The sequence below is a fragment of the Carcharodon carcharias genome, chromosome 3 (genome assembly GCF_017639515.1).
Source record: "Carcharodon carcharias isolate sCarCar2 chromosome 3, sCarCar2.pri, whole genome shotgun sequence".
NCBI lineage: Eukaryota > Metazoa > Chordata > Chondrichthyes > Lamniformes > Lamnidae > Carcharodon > Carcharodon carcharias.
In genome coordinates, this window is record NC_054469.1 from 175,377,842 (window position 1) to 175,396,169 (window position 18,328).

Below are 18,328 nucleotides of genomic sequence, written 5' to 3' on the forward strand. Positions count from 1 at the left end.
GGCCCCCGCGATGGTATGTAGGTCTGCACACATCTCCACGTTCTGCTGGACCAGGGTCTCCATGGCATCTATTATCCTCCCCATGGAGACCTCCATACACGCACATGTGGGCACAACTTCATCAGAGAGCAGGCAGACGTAGTCTTCTGACTCACGTGCCACTCTGTTGAGGGCTTCCAACAGCTCTGCGTGATGTTCCCCCACCTTCTGCTGACTCTCCATGATGAGTTGGAAGGCCAAATCTGGAGGTTCATCATCTGACTCGGATCTCATAGATGTCTCTTTCCCAGCAGCTCTCTGATTGCCAGCGAGCTTGGCTGAACCTGCCTCCTCCTGCTACAGACATGTGTCTGTGCGGTGACCACCAGATTATGAACCTGAGCCTGCTCTAGACCTAGGTTCCACTGCGGTGTGTGTCTCTGTGCTGGTGCAGGGTTAAGCGCTACAACAGGTCTTCCAGGATGCTTATTTTCAACTCTTCAATGGAAGGGGTATCCTCTTGGTTGGAGGTGAGGACATGGATGGAGCTAAGGGACTGGCTGGCTGAGGGTTGCTTGGCAGAGCTCCTTGAGAACTGAAGTAATGCATGTAAGCAGAGTCAAAAGCAGGAGAGAGAGCACTCACATTAGCGTTGAGAGAGGGATCCTTACGAGGCTGTTCGCCGCCAACCTCACTGTCACCGTCGGCACGGTCCACAGCCTCACCAGTCAGCGCGATGGTACACTCCTCAAAGTGAGTGAGGGGCCTAATGTGGATCACTCCACCCTCCATCTGGGACCTCTCCCTGCTGATGTGAGCAGGCCTCTCCTGCATGAAAACAGATGAGGAGAGTGTGAGCAAGACACATGGCACTGTGTGGAATGTTTGTGTGGTGAGCGGAGCCATGGACAGGATGAGAATGAGAGCCCAAGAGGATATGAGCCTGATGGAGATGTGAGGGTGTGTGTGAGAGTTGTGGCCTTGTCCTTTAAGGTCTGCGATCCCTGTGGATGTGCGGGTTTGTGAGTGTGTGAGTTGAGAGTGATGAGAAGAGTGAATTATCTTGGTGGAATGGATGAGACCATTCATTCTGTAGCAGCACTGGGTAGCTGCCCTCTTTTGCAGGGCATTGGCACTGACCACCGCCTCCCAAGCTAGTGAGGTTGCTGCCCATGCTGCAGCCAGTGCAGAGGTAGAGGACATCACAGTGAGCCTCCACTGCGTCCAAAGGGCTCTCGAGGGACGTATCATTGAGCCTGGGAGCTGCAGTCTTTTTGCCTTTGTAGCAGTTGTGAGCTGGAATTACTGAAAGTTGTGTGTGTGGATGGACTTTAAATATAGTGCCTGGCATGATGAAGCCTGGTGATGGCCTGGTGGGCAAATGAGAGCCTGCCCACCATGGAAACGGCATGTTTCTTGGGAATGCATAATTGTTTTACCCTCCCACTGCCGCACTTAGTGCAAAGCTGGGACAATTCCGCTCTAGGTTTTATTTCTAGAGAGATCGAATTGAAAAGTAGAGAAATGTAGGGAAAAGTAAGTTCAATATGCTGAACCTGTAGAGATCCTTGGTTAGACAACACAATGTACGGTGTGCAGCTTTGGTCGCCACATTACAGAAAGGATATAGAGGCACTGGAGAGGCGTTCAGAAAAGGTTTACACAGATGATATAGGAAATGGAACTTGCTAACATAGGGAATGGTTGAAGTGAATACCGTAGATATTGGCATATAAATTGACCTTTGAAGCTTTAAAGAATCCCTGCAAAAATGAGAGTTGGCCTGTAATCCAAGAATAAATGTGAAATGCCAATGTGTGGGTGGTCGTCATTTTGAAATGATATCAGCGTCCGATGAAAAGAGTGGGCATAACTTAAACTCTCGTGCATCTTTGCAACACAGCCCACATGGCCTGTTAAATCCCTTGTGCCTGGTTATAAAGTTCCATTAAGTAAAACACGTATTTATGGGGTGAAAAATTGAGGCTGCAAAGGTGGGGGGTAGTGTTGACTTATATCCCGAGTATATGCAAAAAAATGATTTTTGGGCTGGAAAAATTGGGTCATTTATATGTTGGACCAAGTTATTTGTTGCAATTTGTGGTAGCATTTAAGGGGAAGCTAGACAAGCATTCTGAAGGAGAGAATCTATCACCACTTGGAGAGGCAAGGTTTGACCAGGGATAGTCAGCATGGCTTTGTTAGAGGGAGGTCATGCCTAACAAATTTGATTGAATTTTTTGTGGAGGTGACCTGGTGTGTAGATGAGGGTAGTGTAGTTGATGTAGTTTATATGGATTTCAGCAAAGCCTTTGACAAGGTCCCACATGGGAGTCTTATAAAGAAGGCAAATGCACATGGGATACAGGGTAATTTGATAAAGTGGATTCAAAATTGGCTTAGTTGTAGGAGACAGAGGGTGATGACAGAAGGATGCTTTAGTGACTGGAAGCCAGTGTCCAGTGGTGTACCACTGGGATCTGTGCTCGATCCCCTATTATTTGTCATTTATATAAACGACATAGATGACTATGTGGGGGCTAGGATTAATAAGTTTGCGGATGACACAAAGATTGGCTAGGTGTTTAATAGTAAGGTTGAGTGTCTTGAGCTATAGGAAGATATAGACGGGATGGTCAAATGGGCAGATAAGTGGCAGATGGAATTTAACCCTGAAAAGTGTGAGGTGATACACTTTGGAAGGAGTAATTTGACAAGTAAGTATTCAATGAACCGCATGACACTAGGAAGTTCTGAGGAACAAAGGGACCTTGGGGTGTGTGTCCATAGATCTCTGAAGGTGGAGGGGCATGTTAATGTGGTGGTGAAAAAGGCATATGGGACACTTGCCTTTATTAATCCAGGCATTGGTTACAAAAGTAGGGAGGTCATGTTGGAGTTGTATAGAACCTTGGTGAGGCCACAGTTAGAGTACTGTTTGCAGTTCTGGTTGCCACATTATAGGAAGGATGTGATTGCACTGAAGTGGGTGCAGAGGAGATTCACCAGGATGTTGCCTGGGATGAATCATTTAAGTTATGAAGAGCGGTTGGATAGACTTGGGTTGTTTTCATTGGAGCAGAGAAGGCTGACGGGCGACCTGATTGAGTGTGGATAGGGAGCAGCTATTCCCCTTAGTTGAAGGGTCAGTCACGAGGGGACATAAGTTCAAGGAGGTTTAGGGGGGATGTTAGGAAAAGCTTTTTTACCCAGAGAGTGGTGACAGTCTGGAATGCGCTGCCTGGGAGGGTGGTGGAGGCGGGTTGCCTCACATCCTTTAAAAAGTATCTGGATGAGCACTTGGCACGTCATAACATTCAAGGCCAAGTGCTGGCAAATGGGATTAGGTAGATAGGTCAGGTGTTTCTTATGTTTCGGTGTCGACTCGATGGGCCGGAGGGCTTCTTCTGCACTGTGAGTTCCCGTGATTTGAGGGAAAAGAAAGTAGTTGGTTATAATGGTAGATTTAGATGAGAAAAGATGGGAGGAGACTCGAATGGAGCATAAACATTGGCATGAACTGGTTGGGCCAAGTGGTCTGTTTCTGTGCTGTATGTCCTATGTAAAAAAAACTGTGGATAGTCTCTGTTGCATCGCATTGAAGTCACCCTTACCTAAATCTGGAATCTTTGTAGCTGTTTTGCAATTCTCCATTTCAAACATCTACATGGCATGCTCCCATTTTGTTTCTAGGACATATTGCTGCAGAAAACTATCCTTGGCATATTCAAGAAATTCATTATCTTTTTGACATGTGGTAGTCTGCTTGTTCCAATTTACAGAAAAGTTAAAATCCCCCAATAAAATCACTGTCTTTGTTACTTGAATACTTGCTTTACCACTTCACAGTTACTACCACAGGTCCTTTGCACAAGACCCAATACAGTCATAAATCTTTTCTACTTCTTAATTCTATCCATCAGTGAGGGACCCTAGGTCACAGGTGCGTGAGGGCGGGATGGGGGTCACAGAAGAGTGGTGAGGGGGGTCGGCAGTTCTTAGCAGGCTCCCTATTATCAATGCTGATTCCCTTGATCAGACACTGAGTCCCTTTTGAACACATTGAACCCTCTTTGCCCCTGGAGTCCACAAGCAAACTTGACACTGTTTGCTTTTCAGGCTTCCTGCCCAGCAACTGCCCAACTGCCCAGCCCACCAGTGGCACCGGGATTAGGCACTTAAGTGGCCCTCAATTGGCAGCAGACCAAGAAAGCCATCCACAAGCCTTCCCACACCAGACTTAATTGGAGCAGGAGCAGGAAGATGGAAGGGTCCTCACCTGGCACCCTCCCAGAGTTAACTACCCCCGCTGCCTTCAAACGTGCCTTGGGGAGGGCATTAAATTCCGCCCTGTCAGTGCATTTGTCTGTAGCAGTTTGATGTAGCTGAGTGTTTTGTCGGTGCATTTCAGGGGCATTTAAGAGTCAACAATATTTCTGTGGCTGGAGTCTGGAGTCACATGTAGACCAAACGAGGTAAGAATGGCAGATTTCATCCTCTGAAGGGCATGAACCAGATGGATTTTTATTGAGAATCCAATAGTTTAATGGTCATGAATGAGGCTATCATTTTATTCTAGATTTATTCATTATTTGAATTTAAATTCCCTCAGCTCCAGCTGAGGTAGGAGTTGAACTCATGTGCCTCAGGGAGATTATGAAGCGCTCACTTGCGCGCATGCGTGAAGTTCATGCTCGGCCCGCTAACCTTCCTCCCCCTCTGCACAGGTAGCACTTAATTGGCCTGCCAGTGTGAAATCGCGATGCAGTGCTGATCACGGCGGTGGTCAGCTTCCTAACTGCCACCGCCCACCCCCGCCAAGCTCACCCGCCAAGAGCAAAATTCTGCCCCAGCGTATCATAAGTCCGACCGCTGGAATCATCTCCCTTTACTGGATCGTCCGCCCATGTCGATCTGATTGCACGCTGACGTATTTCACAACAGCATTGTTATGATTAATGTAGTTGGTAAAGCTGAGTTATTTAAAAATTGGGCAGCCATGCAGCGCACTTTTCTCTGGCCATCCAAGTGGTGGCCAGCACTCTCTTGGAAGGCCTTCAGACTTATCCAAGAGAGGTTCTTAGTACATTCATGCTAACCCACATGTCTTTCTCTTCCATCCTGCAAAAGGAGTACATCAGGATCATAGAGCTTGGTGAAATAGCTGTATGCCTCATGGCGTGCAGAGAGTGAGAATGACGGAGAAGAGAGTGACTGAGGCGCCTGTCTGCACAGAGGGAGGAGCAGCAACCTCTGGAAGAAGGGGCGGCTGGCGTTCCTGCACACGCCGCTGAAGAGCCAGTGAGCCATTGCTGGTTGGCGCTAGATCCAGGGTCTATAGACACCATCTTTCATTCCTGCAGATGACCAAGAACCAGTGTCGCCGAAAACTGTGCATGTCCAGGGAACTGGTCAGTCACATCTGCCACCTGCTGCAGGATTTGTTGCCACAGGGATATGGAAGGCATCCACTGCCAGTGGGTGTGAAAGTGACTGTGGCACTCAATTTCTATGTCAGAAGCTCCTTTCAGGACTCCACAGGTGACCTCTGTGGGATATCACAAACCTCCACCCAAAAATGCATCCGTGAGGTCATGGACACTGCCTTCGAGAGAACACACAACTTTGTGCATTTTGCCCAGGACCAGGATAGCCAGGATGCAAGAGCTATTGGATCCACCCAGATCTCGGGTTTCCCCACTGGTGCAGGGTGCAATTAACTGCACCCACATGGCACTCAGATCACCAGCGCAAAACGGGACCAACTATGTCAACTGCAAGGGCTTCCATCACTGAATGTGCAGCTAGTATGCGACCACCACAAACATATCCTGCAGTGTGTGCACGGTTCCCAGAGAGTGTGTGCACGACACCTATATTCTCAGTCAGTCACAAATCCCTGATGGCTTCCAGGGTCCACAGAGGCTGCAGGGCTGGCTCCGTGAGGTCAAGGGCTACCCGCAGAGGCCGTGGCTGATGACATCTCTCCAAAGGCCTAAGACTGCAGCAGAGTGGCAGTATAATGAGGCTCATGCTGCAACTTGCAACATGGTGGAGCAGACCAACGAAATGCTGAAGATGTGGTTCCAGTGCCTGGACTGGTCTGGTGGAGCACTGCAATACAGTCCACAAAGTGTGTCATGCATCGTCATTGCCTGCTGCACCCTTTACAACCAGGCACTGCAACGGGGAGAGGAGCTGGCTGAAGAGGAGATGCAGGAGCTGGGAGTCTCCCGTGATGAGAAGGACATCGACCATGATGAGGGTGAGGAGGTCCTCAAAGGTGACAATGACGCACTGGCCAGAAGTGGCAGACATGCTCAGGAGGCCCTGACAGCTGCTAGATTTGTGGAGGATGATGACAACACACAGTGAGGAGATGCCATAGATCCTCACATTGCATCCGTGAATGTTTGGCTTCAGTCTGGCTTATGGCAGCGCACATACCCTCTATGAGAATGCTCCTGTCATGGAGATGCAGTGGAGGCCCTATCAGTCACTCTATTACAGGAGGATGATGCCAACATGCAGTGAAGACATTCTATTGATCTTCACATAGCCTCTGAGAATGTCTGAAGGCAGCTCACTTGTGCTCTGTGATCAGGGTCATATCATAGAGATGCAGCCATGAAACTTTAAAAGCATCTGATCCTTTGTCCACCTTCAGCCCCTGAGCCCTTCAGGAGCACAGAGTCACTGGTTACAGATGCTGAAGAGATGGGGGCCAGCCCCACCTTAAAAATGCTGAGAGCACACAGAGAATGATGGAACTCTGTGATGCCTGCCCATGACATTCTGGCAGCAATGACAAGCATCGGCGAGGTGCAGGCATCACTGATGTGTCCAGTGAGTGTGAGGCTGGACCATCACTTTGGTCTGAATGCTGCACAGAGCACCGGAAAGAGGCCCTCGACCGAGACACTTGCCTTTATCTTGTGCAGAAAGGTTTCTGAGTGACATGAACAAGGAGCCATAGGCAGGGGTACATTCTTGGGAGTTTAATGGCAACAGTGAATGTTACAAGTGATTAACATCCGTGCCCAGCCTGTGTACCTACATTTTCTTAACCTTCCTAACCCTATGCCTTAGTGCTTACTGGACATCCACAGTGGAGGTGGAGGCAGCCTGCTGACTGCTACACCCTGTCTGTGACGGGCATCCTCTGGAGGGCCGAGACCTGCTTTTGGGGACCTGCTGTGTGGCAGTGACACCCTCCTTGAGCTGTGAAGCTGGAGCTGCGGGGGTCACAGGAAGAGGGGATTTGGTTGGGCTGGACACTCCTGGAGTCAACGGGGTGGATGGTCCCAGGTTCTGCACCTGCTGATCCTCCTCCCCATGGGTGCCCGAGGGCCCCTGGCTGACTCCTTGAGGGGAACGGGTAGCTGGAGTGAGATCAAGCTGCGCTGCACTCCTCTCGTGTACACACTGTTGGAGACCTGGGAAGTCCCTGCCACTGCCTGCTGTGGATCAGAAAGTATGATGTGCTCACCAGATTGAGATCCTGTGGCTATTCTAAAGCTAGGTCCCAACCAGGTGTGTGTCTCTGCACTGGTGGAGGGTGTGGGTGAGCGCTGTGATGGAACTTCAAGGAGGGTGCTTCCAGATTCCTCTTCTGAGGTTTCTTCGGGACTTGATTGGAGGCCCTGGGTCATGGAGTCTGTTGGCTGTTTGGCAGATGTGCCTTCGAAAGCAAGGAGAAATACTTAGTGCATGGCTGTGGCCTGTGAAAGAGGGCACATCACTCACAGCATTGTTGTCTGATGGATGTTGCATTACTGGATCCTCATCTGGTAGAGCACCGCTGTACTCACCGTCAACACAGGACCGGTGCAGATCATCGCCAGCCAGCTGGATGGCTCTGTTTTCAAAGTCCGTGAGGACCTTGATTTCAGGCATTCCTCCACTGGTAAGTCTTCCTTTTGTTGTGTGCCAGCTGGTCCTGCATAAATAGAGATGGAAAGAGTGTAAGCAGGATGCCTGCCAGGCCAGATGATTGTGCCTGGCATATGTGGGTGTTGAATGGTCCCATGGATGGGATGAGGACAATGAAGGTGTGTGTGAGAGAGTGAATGGTGATGTCCCTTGAACCGACAGTGAGTGAGGGCCCTGTGGATGTGTACTGGGTTTGTGAGTCTGAGAGTTGAGAGCGATGAGAAGAGTGACGTACCCTGGTGGAACAGAGGAGATCATTTATCCTCTTGCAGCACTGGGTGGCTGTCCTCTTTTGCTGGGTGTTGGCACTGACTATTGCTGCCATTGCCTCCCAAGCTGGATTAGTGAAGTTGCTACCCATGCTGCAGCCAGAGTAGGGGCAGAGGACATCCCGGCGAGCCTCCACTGCGTCCAAATTATGCTTGAGGGGTGTGCATCATTGAACTAGGGGCCAGCAGTCTTTTTGCCTTTCAGGGCTGTGTCTTCTTTGCAACAGTCGTGGGCAAGAAGGACTGAGAGGTATGCACGTGGCTGCACTTCAAATATGGCGCCCGGTGTGTTGAAGCGAAAAGATGATGGCGTGGTGGGCAAATGAGAGCCCGTCCACCATGGAATTGGCGTGTTTCCCAGAGATGCATAATTAATACGGTGGGTTTAGGATGATACTGCACGAAAATCCACCGATGCAGATGCAAATCTGGGACAATTCCGTCCTACGATTCTACAGAATTGTTTTTAAAGAGTCACATTTTTAAAGAAAATCTTCAACATTGATTAACATTTGAAGAAATGAGCCTTCACATTTGCAAAAGTTATTTTCAGTGGCAGATTGGCTATTTGCCAGTAAAAAAAAACTTACCCTGCCATTGACAAGCTTTAACCCTTTTTACTTAGTTTTGTGAATGCCAGTACTGTAACTTCCTGCAATGTCAGGTGCTTATGTGGTGAGTCTCTCAGTGAGGTACTGGTGTAGTGAAGTTTCTCGAGGAGCAGGGCAACCTGAAGCAACTTCCTGATGTTCATAACAAAAACAGAATTACCTGGAAAAACTCAGCAGGTCTGGCAGCATCGGCGGAGAAGAAAAGAGTTGACGTTTCGAGTCCTCATGACCCTTCGACAGAACTGTCGAAGGGTCATGAGGACTCGAAACGTCAACTCTTTTCTTCTCCGCCGATGCTGCCAGACCTGCTGAGTTTTTCCAGGTAATTCTGTTTTTGTTTTGGATTTCCAGCATCCGCAGTTTTTTTGTTTTTATTCCTGATGTTCATGTTTAGCTGCGTGTGTACAGTCACTTGCTTTACAATTTGCATTTTAACAACAGTGAGCACTGATAGCCTCGTTGTTATTTTTACTGTAAAATCCATAGCGTTGCTTTTGCATTGGGAGCAGATGTTGGGAATTTAGGCATAGTCCTGATGAACATATTCTACAACAAGTGAGCAAAAGAGAAAAATTTACCTCCGTGTTTGGACACAGGTGCAGAGCAGCCCCCTTGGATATGACCACCAATGTGATTATCAATTTTTCCCTAACATTACAAAGATTCCAATCTGACTTTCTGGTAAACCACCTAAACACTGGAGTTATAATACAGCAATACAAATGGTCAGTAATGTAAGATTGACTTTAGTGCACTCACCAAGGCTCCTTCGACAGCACCTTCCAAATCCGTGACCTCTACCACCTATAAAGACAAGGGCAACAGGTGCATGGGAACACCACCACTTGCAAGTTCCCCTCCATGCTACAACACCATCCTGACTTGGAAATATATCACTGTCGCTGGGTCAAAATCCTGGAGCTCCCTCCCCAACAGCACTGTGGGTGTAACTATACCACATGGACTGCAGTGGTCAAGAAGGCAGCTCATCATCACCTTCTCGAGGGCCATTAGTGATAGACCCTATGGGACACCCACATCCCGTCAAAAGAATAATAAAAATACTGGAAGCCAGATTGAGACCTACTTCCTGAGTTATACTGGCATTGATATCTTGCCATCGCTCTATTCATGTGAAGTACTTTCAGATATGTATCAACTTCACTTTAATGAACATAAGCAACATTCAGTAACAATTTCATAACAATTAGTACACTCTACTGAGAGATCAGACTGTCCAGTGAAATAACTGGAGTTCAAAGATGGCTTTGCATGACATCCCATATGACTTCATAGGCAATTAATTATTTTTGAAGTGTAGTTACTATTGTCATTTTGGAAAATGCAGCTGTAAATTTGTGCACAGCAAATTTCCATTGAGCTAAAGGATCAGATAATCTGTTTTTGGAGTGTTGTTCAAGAATAAAGTTTAGTCATGATGCACAGGAACATGACATTTGATATGGTATTTAACATGCTGTATTTGAATATTAATGACACGTTTGAAGTAATTCTAATTTTATTTTGGTGCAGAAGTGATATCACAACAGTGTGCACATTCACTGTTTTATCTTTCTCTTTATTCTATTTCGGGGGAAGTAATGGGGTAATCTTGGAAAGTCAGCCTCTAGTGAAAAGCCTCACCCAGCAAGAATGGATAACAGGAGTCCAAGGCACAAGTTTCAATCCTTGACACATGCTACCGTGGGCGAGGCTCTCAACTGGGACCACTAAGTTGGAAAATTGAAAAAATACTAAGTAGATATTGGGCCCATCTTGTTTCCCATTCTTGTATTATAAAATCCTAATATATAAGATTTATCTTTTGCAGAAAGAGTGTGTCCGAACTGTAACTCAGCATTGGAACTGATATCCTGTCGAGGTCACAGTGGCTATCCGGTCACAAACTTTTGGAGACTTGATACCAAAGCCATATTTTTCCAGGTAAATTATATTTGGACACAAAGGTGTTCAATGAAATAAAAATGTTAAACATATTCTTTAAATGACAATCTATCATGATATTGCTCAATCTGTCCTCTATGCCATACTTTGCCCAGATTTTGCATTGAGACTAACAGCGTGTCTAACAATGCTCACTATTATTATGGAATAAATTTGAGAGCATTTTCCAGAGCCTGTACATGGACAGTTAAATGCAGACATCAGGAAGTGCTGTCAAAATTACCCTGCTGCACTATGACATTACCTTGCCAAGGGAAGCAGAATTCAAATCTCTTTAAGAGTGTGAAGTGCTGTACTCCTCCACTAGATACTCATTAAACACACCCAATAAAGTTGTGGCTTGTGCATTTAGGTGTGAGTGTAATTTTAAAGGTGTGATAAATCACAGTTACTGTCAAACATCCTACCTGGCCCTGGAAATTTAATTCTACAATTGTGTACTCTCATTCCTTCAGAATTTTATTACCATTGTATTCAAGATTTTAAATGTTTTTTCACTTTTTCTTTCTCTATTTTCTCTCTCTCAATCTCACCTTTCCTTTCCTTTTATTTGCTGTACATAATTTTGCAATGAATGGGTATAGAATTAGAAGGGTAAAGCAGAGGAATATGTAGCTAAGGAGATGATGCTTTAGGTTTTGGAGGGAAAGCTTTAGATTCCTGGGACATTGAGACTAGTTCTGGTGAAGGAGAACTATACAGGCCTGGCAGGCTACACCTCAACAGATCCAGGACCAATGTCATAACAAAAATAGAAAATACTGGAAAAACTCAGCAGGTCTAATAGCATCTGCAGAGACAAGAAAAACTGAGGGTCTGTATGACCCTTCTTCAGAGCTTCTAGGACCAATGTCATCTCATGGTAATTTGCTAATAGTACTGGGGAGGGTTTAAATTAACTTGGCAGGGGAATGGGAACCAGAATGGAACATTAGAAAGGAGAAACAATGTGTGCCAAAGATTGGGAGTCAGATAGCACTAGAGTAAGAAATAGTATGGTATTAAGTGGGGTCAGGCTAAGAGCGAATGCATTAAGGTCTCAATTAGGTTTACAGCAAACGCATGTAAACACACAAATCATGGTAAATAAGATTGGTGATCTTCAGGTGCAGATAGTGACATGGGAATATGAGATGACAGAGACCTAGTTCAAACTACAGGCATGATTAGTTACTAAATATTCCTGGATGCTAGGTAAACAGGAATCATGGAGAATGAAATGATTGGTGGGGGGAGGGGGTGGGTGGTGGTGGCATGGGGCTGGCAATTTTGACTAAGGAGGTTATTAAAGTACTGGAGAAAGAGGATGTCCTGGGGGATCAAGGGCATAATTTGGTTATAAGTATATTCTATAGGCCAACAACTTGTGGAGATGATATAGAGGAGCAAACTTGCCTGGAAATTACAAGGAGGTACAAAAACTGTGGAGTAATGGTAATGGGGAGCTTTAATTATTCTAATATAGAATGGGATAGTAATTGTTTAATGGCAAAGGGGGTGAAGAGTTTCTGAAGTGTGCTCAGGCGAATTTTTTTCTGATCAGTATGTTTCCAGTCCAATGAGCATGGAGACATAGCTGGATTTGGATTTGGTTCTGGGAAACTGATGAGTCAAGTGGATCAGGTGTCAATGGGGAACATTTAGGAAACAGTGATCATAATATCAAAAAGTTTAGATAAGTTATGGAAAAAGATAAGCAGCAATCTAGAGTAAAAGTAGTTAATTGGAGAATGGCCAACTTAATTTGGGTGAGAACAGATCTGGCCCAGGTAAATTGGAACCAAAGATTGGCAAGTAGAACCGTAACAGAAAAATTGGACTGCTTTTAAACAGGAGATTGTTTGGATACATTCAAGGTATATTCTCTTGAGAGGAAAGAAGTAAGGCTGCCAAAGCCACAGCTCCCTGTAAGGGCAAAGAGATAGAGTGTAAAATGAAGCAGGAAAAGAGGCATACATAGATGCCAGGCTAATAATACAAGTGAGAACCGGGCTGAATTTGGAAAGCTCAGAGGGGAATTAAAAAAAGAAATACAAGTAAAGAGAAATTACAAGAAGAGACTGGCATCTGACGTAAATAGAAATCTAAAAGTCTTCCAAAGGCATATAAATAGCAGATAAGAGGGGGTGTGGGGAATATTAGGGCATGGCTGAGGCAATAAATGAATATTTTGCATCTGTCTTTACCAAGGAAGAAGATGCTGTCAAAGTGATAGTGAATGAGTTGGCAGTTGAGATACTGGATGGATTAAAAATTGAAGAAGAAAAGGTACTGGAAAGGCTGGCTGTACTTAAAGTTGATAAGTCACTAGGACTGGACGGAATTCATCTGAAGATGCTGATGGAAGTAAGGGCAGAAACTGAGGATTGGCCATAATCCTCTAATCTCGTTTAGATAAGGGCTGGAGAATTTCAAATGTTATACCCTCGTTCAAGATGTGAATGAGGATAAACCCAGGAACTACAATCCAGTCAGTTTAACCACAGTAGTGGGAAAGCTTTCAGAAACAATGGGCAGAATAGTCCAGTCCCACAAGCAGCAGGAAGCCTGGTGGGCAGGGGAACCTAATTTAGTGTGAGGCCAAAAATCGGGATGAACTTTAAGAAGTTTTGTTCTCGAGATTTTAAAGGCAAGTTAAAAGTGGGTCAAGCTTCCCAATGAACAATGTCGGGAAGCTCTTTTTCATGCGTTAGCATCTCATGCATGCTCATTAAAAGGCCACCTCAAAAGAATTAAGCTCTCCCGCCAAATTAAGTTCCCCACTAGCAAGGAACTAAAACGTTCACTTTTACATTTGTGTATAAGTGATTTGCACCTGGTGAGCTTCACTTCATCCACAACTTTGAGGTGAGTTGATAAGTCACTAGGACTGGACTGAATTCATCCGAAGATGCTGATGGAAGTAAGGGCAGAAATTGAGGATTGGCTATAATCCTTTAATCTCATTTAGATAAGGGCTGGAGAATTTCAAATGTTATACTCTTGATCAAGATGTGAATGAGGATAAACCCAGGAACTACAAGCCAGTCAGTTTAACCACAGTAGTGGGAAAGCTTTCAGAAACAATGGGCAGAATAGTCCAGTCCCACAAGCAGCAGGCCTTCTTGGAGACCACTCACAACTTTTCTCATATCAGCAGGACAAGCATTATGAAGGCTAGACGTGGGAGGCAGGCAAAGGGTGGAAGCGGGATAGGCTGTAAGGGTACAGAGGACATGGGAGTCAAGCTAAGGGTGGAAGTGGAGGAGACTTAGAGACCCAGGTCCAGCATGATGCACAGTGGCTGCTGGATAGAGAGTCAGGGGACAAAGGTGAGTATAGTGGCCATTACCAAGGAGAAGGTGCTGGAAAAACTGAAAGGTCTGAAGGTGGATAAATCACCTGGACCAGATGGATTACACCCCAGAATTCTGAAGGAGATAGCTGAAGAGATAGTGGAGGCATTAGTGGTGATCTTTCAGGAATCACTGGAGTCAGGGAGGGTCCCAGAGGACTGGAAAATCGATAATGTGACCCCCATGTTTAAGAAGGGAGTGAGGAAAAAGACAGGAAATTTTGGCCGATTAGCCTGACCTCGGTCATTGGTAAGATTTTAGAGTCCATTATTAAGAGATTTCAGAATACTTGGAAGTGCATGGTAAAATAGGACAAAGTCAGCATGGTTTCATCAAGGGGAGGTCATGCCTGACAAATCTGTTAGAATTCTTTGAGGAGGTGACGAGTAGGTTAGTCAAAGGAGAGCCAATGGATGTTAGTTACTTGGACTTCCAGAAGGCCTTTGACAAGGTGCCACACAGGAGGCTGCTCAGTTAGATAAGAGCCCATGGTGTTAGAGGCAAGGTACTAGCATGGATAGAAGGTTGGCTGTCTGGCAGGAGGCAGAGAGTGGGGATAAGGGGGTCCTTCTCAGGATGGCAGCCGGTGACTAGTGGAGTTCCGCAGGGGTCAGTGTTGGGACCACAACTTTTCACTTTATATTAATGATCTAGATGAAGGAACTGAGGGCATTCTGGCTAAGTTTGCAGATGATACAAAGAAAGGTGGAGGGACAGGTAGTATTGAGGAGGCGGGGAAGCTGCAGAAGGATTTGGACAGGTTAGGAGAATGGGCAAAGAAGTGGCTAGATGGAACACAATGTGGTCATGCACTTTGGTAGGAAGAATAGAGGCATAGACTATTTTCTAAATGGGGAGAGGATTTAGAAATCTGGAGTGCAAAGGGACTTAGGAGTCCTAGTCCAGGATTCTCTTAAGGTTAACTTGCAGGTTGAGTCGGTAGTTAGGAAGGCAAATGCAATGTTGGCATTTATTTCAAGAGGACTAGAATATAAAAGCAGCGATGTGCTTTATAAGGCTCTGGTCAGACCACATTTAGAATATTGTGAACAATTTTGGGCCCCTTATCTCAGGAAGGATGTTCTGGCCCTGGAGAGGGTGCAGAGGAGGTTCACGAGAACGATCCCAGGAATGAAAGGCTTAACATATGAGGAACGTTTGAGGACTCTGGGTCTATACTCAATGGACTTTAGAAGGATGAGGGGAGATCTGATTGCAACTTACAGAATACTGAAAGACCTGGATAGAGTGGAAGTAGGGAAGAAGTTTCCATTAGTAGGAGAGACTAGGACCCGAGGGCACAGCCTCAGAGTAAAGGGAAGACATTTTAGAACAGAGATGAGGAGAAACTTCTTTAGCCAGAGAGTGGTGAATCTATGGAATTCATTGCCACAGAGGGCTGTGGAGGCCAGGTCATCTAAAACCGAGATAGATAGGTTCTTGATTGATAAGGGGATTGAAGGTTACAGTGAAAAGGCAGGAGAATGGGATTGAGAAACTTATCAGCCATGATTGAATGGCGGAGCAAACTCGATGGGCCAAATGGCCTAATTTCTGCTCCTATGTCTTATGGTCTTATAATCTTATATGTGCTTGGACCTGCAGTCTGTCAATCTAGCCATGGGTGCAGTGCAGGTGCCCCTTCTCCTTCTGCCTGGGGGAGATGGAGAAGGCAGTGAGGGAATGCTAGATTGCAGTGACGGATGGAGGAAGCGGCTTTCATGTTGGGTCTAGAGAACCTGTGACTGGGTGGAGGTGGTGGGGGGCAGGGGAGTTGTTTATGGGCAAGGATGGTGGGAGAGAGATGGTTCTCAAAGGACATTCCAGATCTTTAAATGGCATGAGCATTAAAGCAACTAGCAGCAAGATGGAATCCAGGAAACTTCCAAAGAGCACAAGTGAACATATATTTACAAGTGCCAAATCTATATACAATGATTGTAACCCTGTACCACCTGTGTGCCTTCAGTCCTTCTTAATCTTTTGTTGCCTACCACAACTAAGGCAGACCCAATATCCGCAGCTGAGTTGGAGGCAGCCTGCCGACTGTTATGCCCTGTTGACTATAATGACTTTGGTGGCCGCCCTCTGATGGCTGGAGGCCTGGATGGCTCTGGCCTGCAAAGGGTCTCCTGCTCAGGTGCAAGAGACACACTCCTTGGCCTGGCCTGCTGGAGGTGATGGGGTCACTGGCAGATGGGAGGTGGAGCAGTAGTGTCCTGTGGTGAAGCTCCCTGGGTGCCTGGCTGGCTCTGTTCCTCCCTGTGGGTACCCAATGGCACCACTGAGGAGGAGGGGCACCTGCTCTGCACCCACAGCTAAAGATACGTAATGCAGGTCTGAGCGCATATCCGATAGCCTCTGTGCATTCTGCTTGACCTGGGTCCCTAAGGCAACCACCGCCCTTTCCATGGAAGCAGACAAGTACTCACAGGCTGGAGCCATGACATCAGACAGACGTGGATGGACGCCTTCAGCCTTCGGTCCAGTCTGTGCTTGGCCTTTGGCAACTCTGCCCGATGTTCCCCTGCCTATCTGTGCATTTCCATCAGGTCTCAGCTCCATCAGGCCCAGGCCAGAGGCTCCCCATCTGCATGGAGTTGAACAGGAGGCTGGTTTCCAGCAGTCCTCCGAGTGTCAGAGACCTTGGCCATCACTTCCTCTGCCAGCTGTAGACACTGTTTCAGTGATGTGCTCAGCAAATTGTGAACCTACTCGAGAACGAGGGCCCACCGAGGTGAATATATCTGCGCTGGTGGAGATTGCAGGTGAACACCATGACAGTGCATTCTCTGAGGATTCTGAAGCATTCTTCTCAGAGGTGGGTTGGAGATGGGGCTGTGACTGGTCTCTCTTGGTGACCTCCCCCAGTACCTGGAATGGAGAAAAGAAAGAATTAGTGATTGACTAAGTAGGCTTCTTTCTTAAATCAATGTCTCACCCTATGGGTGCAGCTGACAACTGCAGGCTGGATGCATCCTCACTGGCTTCCTGCTTCTTCTTGGCTAGCTCGGCTACCATCTCCTCATACAGGGTGACGACTTGAATGTCCGGAAATCCACCTCTGGTCTGGGAGCGCTCATGTTTTTTGCAGCCTTTCTTTTCCTGCAGAAAGACAGAAGGATTTATTGTCATCCCAATGGTTGCATGAGTAGTTCAGCAGCATGCATGCCTATGGCAGCTGCAGACCCCACCCCAGAAAGTGATTAAGAAGCAAAATGTCCTGCAACTGATAGAAGATTGAGAGCATGAAGTGGCTGTCACACATTCAGTGCAGATGTCCCACCTGCTGGTGAGTGCTGCAATCCAAACTCCTATTTGACATTGCTGTGCACTCGCACACTTAAGACTGCCTGTTATGAGTGTTAATTTGCAGTAAGAGTAACTCACCCTGGTGGAGTGCAGCAGATCATTCATCCTCTTCCTGCACTGTTGGCCATTTCTGTGCTGGGCCCTAAGAGTGCTAACCTCCACTTTGACTTCTGTCCAGGTCGCCATGGTCAGATGGGGGGACCTCCTGCTGCTATTCCGGGTAGACAGCCTTTCTTGGATGCATGGGAGCAGAGCCTCAGGGAGTCTTTTCTGAACCATGGGGCTGCATACTGTTTTCTTCTCTGTGACATCCTCCTTCAGTGTTAGAATAACTGTTAGACTGAAGCTCCTGGCCTGCCATGAGTGAATGGCAATCAGGGTGCCCTTTAAATATGGTGCACAGACTTTTGACCTCCTAAGGCGGGGTTAGTGACTCCCTGCCTGCCCCCGCCACAAGATTTACCATGCTCTGCACGGATGCATAGGCAATGAGCTGAACAGTACAAGATAGTGTGTGGTCAGCCATCCAGCCCTCCAGCGGGAATCATTCCTACCTCCATGCCCAGCACCGAACTTAGAGTCCAGAACAAAGATTCCGGCCAATAATTTAAGACAAAATTAATAATCATGTGGACAAGTGCAGATTAATTAAGGAAAGGTAGCATGAATTGTTAAAGGCAAAAGTAAAATACTTTGGATAGTGGAAATCTGAAATCAAAACAGTAAATGCTGGAAATACTCAGCAGGTCTTGGCAGCACTTGTGGAGAGAGAAACAGAGTTAATGGGCTATAACTTCTGATGGAGTGGCAACTGAGTTGGATTGCCACTCCCCTCGAAAGTTCTTACTTGAAAATCCAGCTGATCCTATTTTGGCCGGCCTTCTGACACAGGCCAGGTAAAATCTGGGCAATGCAGTGCGTCCCC

At 46.6% G+C, this 18,328-nt stretch overlaps 1 protein-coding gene across 1 annotated transcript in view; it reads left to right on the forward strand.

The window, feature by feature from the left end:
* Window positions 1–18,328, forward strand: part of gcm2 (glial cells missing transcription factor 2) — a 51,928-nt gene that overhangs the window by 20,147 nt on the left and 13,453 nt on the right. The window contains exon 3 of the mRNA XM_041185066.1: window positions 10,623–10,735. Coding sequence (XP_041041000.1) covers window positions 10,623–10,735 — 113 coding nt within the window. The remainder of the gene's footprint in view (window positions 1–10,622; window positions 10,736–18,328) is intronic.